The sequence below is a fragment of the Carassius auratus genome, unplaced genomic scaffold (genome assembly GCF_003368295.1).
Source record: "Carassius auratus strain Wakin unplaced genomic scaffold, ASM336829v1 scaf_tig00009729, whole genome shotgun sequence".
NCBI lineage: Eukaryota > Metazoa > Chordata > Actinopteri > Cypriniformes > Cyprinidae > Carassius > Carassius auratus.
In genome coordinates, this window is record NW_020524068.1 from 54,404 (window position 1) to 62,200 (window position 7,797).

The 7,797-nt window shown below is 40.4% G+C and overlaps 1 protein-coding gene across 1 annotated transcript; it reads left to right on the forward strand.

Moving 5' to 3' along the window:
• Positions 1 to 4,592: 4,592 nt before the first annotated feature.
• On the forward strand, positions 4,593 to 7,073 carry LOC113072649 (zinc finger BED domain-containing protein 1-like). Its single transcript, XM_026245626.1, has 2 exons — positions 4,593 to 5,653; positions 5,782 to 7,073. The coding sequence occupies exons 1-2, from the start codon at positions 5,036 to 5,038 to the stop codon at positions 6,676 to 6,678; spliced, it is 1,515 nt and encodes a 504-aa protein (XP_026101411.1). The 5' UTR covers positions 4,593 to 5,035; the 3' UTR covers positions 6,679 to 7,073.
• The last annotated feature ends 724 nt before the right edge of the window (positions 7,074 to 7,797 follow it).

A 7,797-nucleotide genomic window follows, 5' to 3' on the forward strand; every position in this document is an offset into this window, starting at 1 on the left:
TGAGGTGATAAACCATTCAGGGCTTTATAAGTAATAAGCAATATTTTAAAATCTATACGATGTTTGATAGGGAGCCAGTGCAGTGTTGACAGGACCGGACTAATATGGTCATACTTCCTGGTTCTAGTAACAACTCTTGCTGCTGCATTTTGGACTAGCTGTAGTTTATTAAGCATGCGGAACAACCACCCAATAAAGCATTACAATAATCTAACCTCGAGGTCATAAATGCATGGATTAACATTCCTGCATTTGATGCATTTGAGAGCATAGGCCATTATTTAGATATATTTTTTTAGATGGAAAAATGCAGTTTTACAAATGATTGAAATGTGGCTTTGTAAGGAAAGATTGCAATCAAATAGCACACCTAGGTTCCTAACTGATGATGAAGAATTGACAGAGCGTGAAGAGTAGCGGCCCTAGTACTGAGCCTTGACGAACTCTATACTGCACTTGTGATCGATATGATACACCTTCATTCACTGCTACGAACTAATGGCGGTCCTATAAGTACAATTAAAACCATGCTAATGCACTAACATTAATGCCAACAAAGTGTTCAAGTCTATGCAAAAGAATATTGTGGTCAATTGTGTCAAACGCAGTACTAAGATCCAATAGAACTAATAGAGAGATACAACCACGATCAGATGATAAGAACAGGTCATTTGTAACTCTGAGGAGAGCAGTCTCAGTACTGTGATAAGGTCTAAATCCTGACTGGAAATCCTCATATCTACCATTTTTCTCTAAGAAGGAATATAATTGTGAGGATACCACCTTTTCTAGTATCTTGGAAAACTAATTAACTAGATTAACTAGTTCTTTAGGGTCAAGTTGTGGTTTTTTGATGAGAGGCTTAATTACAGCCAGTTTGAAGGTTTTGGGGACATATCCTAATGACAATGATGAATTAATAATAGTCAGTAGAGGATCTATGACTTCTGGGAGCACCTCTTTTAGGAGCTTAGATGGTTTAGGGTCTAACATACATGTTGTTGGTTTAGATGATTAAAAAAGTTTGTACAATTCTTCCTCTCCTATAGTAGAGAATGAGTGTAACTGTTCCTCAGTCTGATGCGATACTGTAGCTGACGGCTGAATGGTTACAATTTTATCTCTAATAGTATTGATTTTAGAAGTAAGGTAGTTCATAAAGTCATTACTGCTGTGATGTTGGGAAATGTCAACACTTGTTGAGGCTTTATTTTTCGTTAATTTTGCCACTGTATCGAATAAATACCTGGGGTTATGTTTGTTTTCTTCTAAAAGAGAATAAAAGTAATCGTATCTAGCAGTTTTTAATGCTTTTCTGGCTTTTTATGCGCATCTCGTCAGTAAAGCCTGTTCTCTAATCAGTGGTAAATTTCATCAGGTGCGTGATTTCACATAGAGCAGCTGTTACTACACGGAGCCATTGTTAACTGAGAAAATGCGCAAATCCACGTTAATTTTCAGTGTTTATTTGCGCATCTTCTCAGTTAACAACGGCTCGTTGTAGTAACAGCTCTCTGCACTGCACACCTAAACTGAAATAAATGATTAATGAATTGGTCTCTCCACATAATTGACACCATCTTCTCGATGAGGAGCTTGGGTTCGTGGGAACCTGACTGCACTGCCTGAACTTTCACAGCTGGCTACATGGATTGACGCGTGGGATAGGTGGGGGGTCATGTGTCCGGTGGCTCTTTCCGTGGAGGACATTGAAGATATCTACCTATTCAGAAACCATGATAACAGGTATTCGGCTGATTGGACTAGGCTTTGCCCTTGGTTATCGGAAAATTCAGAAGAGGTGAACAGCTGTCCAAAGCCTCACAAGGCTGCCCGTCATGATTAAAGCAGTGGGCAGAGCAGTCAGCATTGAGACTGAGACTATTAACCACAATATGGATAACATCACAAAGAAGCTCATGGCTTTGGAAAGGAAATTGGCAAATTTGGATACCAGAATGGACAATGGACAAAGAGAGTGTCCGTTAAATTGAATGCGGCTATTAGACCAAACAATTGGACACTTCGCTCTATGGTACTAGTAAGATAATTCTCAAATAACTATTATGATGACTTTTTTTCCACCCGCTTAAATGATAAAAATAATTGCGCTGTAAAATCTAAAGACTGTGTCTGTTCCCTGAATAGTGAGGTCAAAATATACATTTAATGTAGGATGTAGAAAAAATCTTATCGTGATTAAACCAGAAACATGTAAAGTAAATTAACAAAAAATATTTTTAAAGTTTGTGCTCATAAATATTTGATCACTCTGTAACAGAAATGAGTCCCATCTCGTGTTTCATGCATTGAAACACGAGAGCCGAATTCCTCAGGAAGTCATAAATCAGTTCTAGTGCCACAAGAACCAAGAACCAAGTCCCATTGACCCCCCCCCCCCCACCTAGCAGAACCAGACTGAAATTCCTAAGGGGGGGAAGGGCTTTAAATCTCTGTCTTCACAGAAAAGTCCTTTGCCAGAGAATGGCAAAGAAACTTCTTTTGTACATATATATGGACCAGAATGAAATCAAAAAGACTTATTAATGAATCATTCCATTGCTTAACTCCATATTCATTTATGTGTAACCCACACATTTGACTATCATGTATAATCACTTATTGTGTATGTCTTTTGATAACTATAGGATACATAGTCATGTCTAGTATTGATATAATCGAATTTTCATCCTTGATATTTTCCTGACAATCAGTTATTTGTAGAATATATCATAATCGAGTTATAGGAATCATGTCCAAAATTAGACCCTGCCAGAGCAGGAACATTCGGACCACATGCTTGGTAAGATAAACATATGATTTATGATTCCCCCCGAGCCAAGACAATATCTGATTGGTCAAGACAACATTTGAGGTGTGGCCAACAGGAAAGTTTAAATTCTTTGGACACCATGAAATTTTGCTTTTAGTCCCTAGCTGCTGCTATTAGCCATGTCGGCTTTTAGTTCCAGCCTTGCTCGTGCTATCAGTCATGCTATTAGTCATGCCTGCTCTTAGCTTTTAGCTTGTAGCTTTGCTACCTAGCTTTAGCTTGTAGCATCTAGCCATGCGGTTAGTCATCATTGTTCTTTGAGCGCGGTTCCAGCGTGCCTGTCTGCTGCTACTATGCCACGATGAGAAGGAACACAACCTAGTCTCTCAAACTTTATTTCTTTTCTTTTCCGTTTGAGAGTTTCGTGTTCTGAGTTAAGTTTTGTAACGTCCGTTCAACTTCAACCAGCCCACACGACTCTGCACTTTCAGCCAACGCCCAACAACCACGGGCTTCCCAAGACGTCACTTCAGAGACTGAACTTCCAGCCAATCAACGACCTCGGGATAGCCCTTTCACCGAGGCTCCTTCTTCACAGGAGATGCAAGTAACTTTACCTCCAGACTGTGACCTTTACTGGTTTATCTAATATAATTTTAACCTCATTGAGGAACTCAATGCGAGCGCTAATTACGTTATTGATGGTTGTTCATGTTTATGCAATTTAACGTATTGCTGTGAACTTGGGATTCCATATTTCCATTCTCTTAAACTCATCTTTCCCTAACTTTCGACCTTCCTGCAACTTGTGTGAATATGTGTGTGCGTGCGTTTATGTGTTAGATTAGTTTATATGTTTTAGATTTATCTAATAAAGCCTTATTCATATTGAAAAGAGAAGTATCTTGTGTTTTGTGGTTACAAGTTAATGTCTTAAACTGCCGATCTTGTTACTGTGCTAATTGATAGTGTTTTCACTATAGTTTGGATATTAGTATCCAGCGCAGATTTGATGTTAAACGGCTCATTCAGTGAATTGCAGTGATCAGCCGTGAAACAGTGATTCTGTTCAAATTCCCTTTAAAATCTTAAATGATTCCCTTTGAGCTAAATTGACCTGTTTCCCTTACATTATCATGGTGGAGAAAAATGCGGGCAGTTTAATCTAAATTGTGAGCATAAACCAAGTTATTTAATCTTTGATTTTGCTAAAGGAATGAAAGATGAGAAGCTTGCGAGACGTGTGTGTGTGTGTGTGTTTGTGAGACCCGTGACGTAAGCAGCACGCGCCCCCTCGAATGAAACAGCTAGAGCAGACTGCAACTCGAGTCCGTCTCTCCGTTGTTAACAGCAGTAAGTGAACTTAAAAGTGAACATCTGAGATCGTACAATAAGGTAGAAATTGAGCGTTTTCCTCATTTTTGTAATGCCTTGTTTTATAGCTGATTTGATTTCACTGCGTGTTCCAGTGTCTCAAACGCTATCTCAGTCACTGTTTGCTGAACGGAACGGAGTGTTTCAAAAGGGATATAAATCGGTAGGGTTGGGCGATGTCCCTTAAATTGGCAGTTGACGATGTTAAACAGTAAAACATCGGGATGGATGATGATATCTTCCGGGTGGGGGGGGGTTAATTTTTCGTTATTATATAATTATTATTCGTTATTTTACTTTATTACTTTATTTATATTATTTCCCAACTAATGACTCATCCGCGATTTCCAATAGGTTGCACGTAAGGGGAAAAAAGTAGCGTCCTACACTTAAGAATAGTTGTGCAATTTTGAATATATCTTTTTACATAAATATTTTTTTTTCTTCTTAAAAACTATAATTTCGTCATCCGGGCTTTCCAATAGGTTGCACGTGAGGGGGAGAAAGTAGCGTCCTTCCACTTAAAGAGTTGATACAATGGCGTTGGTATTGGTTGCTAAGAAGGGTACTACTTAGCCTATATGGCATTTTTTTGGATTTAGACCTGATGAGAGAGGGCAGCCAAGGGACCTGACTGAAGCTGTGTGCAAGATCTGCTCATGTGTCATCCGCGCAAAAGATGGGCAGACGACCAATCTTCATGACCACTTGCGTGTTCGCCATCCAGCAGAATATGCCACCTTGCCTGCACGTGCTGGAACTAGCAAAAAAGCTAGCCAGGGTCAGCAGACGATAACTGGGGCTTTTGCAAAAGGCACTAAATATAAAACCGACAGTGACAGATGGAGGCAGTTGACAGATGCGGTAACTCGCTTCCTGGCCAAAGAAATGGTTTCGTTCAATACAGTGGAGAAGCCGTCGTTCAAGGCCATGCTGCATACCTTTGATAAACAGTATGAGCTGCCAGGTCGGAAATATTTCTCAAAGACGGATATCCCAAACCTTTTCAACGAGGTTAGAAGTAACATCACGAAAGAGCTGGGTGATGTAGAATATTTGGCCATGACAACGGACATGTGGTCCAGCTGTAATATGATGCCCTACATGTCAGTGACAGCGCATTATATAAATAAAGAGTGGACACTGCAGTCCAAATGCTTACAAACTTGTTTCATGCCCGAGAGCCATACAGCAGATAATTTGGAAGAAGCACTGCGCGAGGCAATAAATGACTGGAAACTACAAGAGAAACAAATTGCCTGTATAACTACCGACAATGGGGCGAATATTGTTGCAGCCATCCGGCAGTTGAAATGGCCATGGTTAAGTTGCTTTGGGCACAACTTGAACCTGGCCATAAACAACTCGCTTGCGCAACAGAGGGCCAGCACAGACCGAGCTTTCAGGGTTTGCCGGGCAGTCAACACTGCGTTTTCGCACAGCTGGCGACGTGAACTGCAGAAAGCACAAGTGGAAATGAAACTCCCTGAGCACTCACTGATCACGGTAATTTTTTTAACCGTTATCTAACAACGAGCAAATTATTTAAAAACTATTTAAAAAAAAAAAAAAAAAACATGATCGTTTAAATTATTTATTATGTATTTTATTATTTACTGCGTCTTTACTGACAGGACTGTGCAACACGATGGGGCTCAAAACAGCAAATGGTGGAGAGAATTCTGGAGCAGGAGCAAGCCATCAAACGTGTGTTTGCCCAAGACAAAAGCCGCCGCCCACTCCCCCAGCTGACATGGCAAGACATGACTGTTCTGGAATCTGTGAACAACACGCTGAAGCCAGTAGCGGACTTCACGGACATTCTCTCTGGAGAAAATTACGTAACGGTGTCCTCACTGCTGCCCATGTTGGCCCATTTAGAAGGTGTGCTGGAGGAGTCAGGTGATGATTCCAAACTGACAGCCGACCTGAAGCGTGTCATCCTGGAGCAGATGGAAGGCAGATATGGTGATGACACCATCCAGAGGATGATGCGTAAAGCAACGCTGCTCGACCCAAGGTACCGAGGGGAACATATGAAACCTCCAGAACTTCATTCTACAAAATCTGAAATAATGGAAGAGACTGTGAGAGAGATTGATCTGTCGCTGCCAAGGCCAACACCAGGTCCCTCACATGCTGGAGAAGATGTAGACGAACCAGATGCCGGCGTCGCCACCGTGCCTAAGAAAAAAAAGTGGTCTTTAGGCAGCCTTCTTGCGAAGAGAACAGCCACAGCAGCTGCAGCCAAGCTCACTGATGAGCAAAAGGTCGAGTCAGAAATGACCATTTACCTGCAGGAAATGGCCATCGATGGGGAAGAGGACCCACTGACTTGGTGGAAAACGAACGAAAAAAGGTTTCCGTTCATGGCCAGATTAGCACGGAAATATCTGTGCATATGTGCTACCAGTACTCCTTCAGAGCGGGTCTTCAGCACAGTGGGGAGTGTAGTTACTCCAATTCGCAGCTTATTGAAACCAGACAAAGTGAACATGTTGGTATTTCTGGCCAGAAACATCGAAATTTAAACATGGTCTATGTATGTAAATCCTGCGTTTCGGTCTGATTGTTGTTCCCGTTTTGTTGTTCTTTGTTGTTCTTCTGTGTTTTAATAAATTTGTGTTATCTGAATTACCTTCATTCTTTCGTTTGATTTGACATCATGGCCAAGGAAAATTGTCTTTAAAGGTATTTATTAACCAGACAAAAGTTAATTGACGTTCGCTGAATTCTGTGTTTAAACTGCCGCTTCAGTGCAGTAAAGCCACACATCTATGTAACAATGAGCACGATCTCCCGAGACACTACAATAGGATACTTATAATTCATTAATAAGGCCTGTTTTCTTGTACAAAATAAAAATGTAAAATAAATGTACAGTGTTTAACATGCAAAAAAAGACAAGATTCTAACAATGTCAAGATCAAATGCCTCACACCGTATTTTCACATACTAACACATGTCAACGTCTATGGCATAGACTACAGTGAGTATTTAAAATAGCATATATGTATTAGTAATATTCTCAATTTAATTTACAGAGCAATTCCTGCAAAGATTTTAGATTAACTATAGTCTATAGATGAAACTAGGATTAGTGTGTGTATTTTTTACAGTCTATGGTGTCGACTCGCAGCGGGGCGGGGGTGTGGCATCACGATGGTGTCTCTCCATCGTGATATCAGTCAGCCATCACGATGGACGATGATATCGTCCATCTGCACAACCCTATAAATCAGTGAATAAAGAATAGTTTTGAGCGTGTTCCTCAATCTATTTATCAAAGCCCCCGTATTCATATTGTTTGATTGCCAGTGTGTGTTCCACTGCCGAATCAAATTTGATATTTGACTCCAAGTTACCGTTAAACATTAGAGAATAATGTTTGCCCGTTTGTGTCTGTTCACAAAGTGAATGCAATCTCGCGTAACACTGCGTTTGTCCGAGAGTAATTTGAATGGAAGTGTTTTAAAAGCTTGATCAAGTAAATTTTAACTGTGTACCAACAGCGAAGGAAAACTTATGTTTATGTCCAGAAAAACTGGCACGTAGATTCAGATTGCTGAGATTGATAGCACTGCGTCCCCTTAACTACAGCAGGAAGCTGCTATTTGAATTAAGATAAATTTAACACTATACAAACTGAG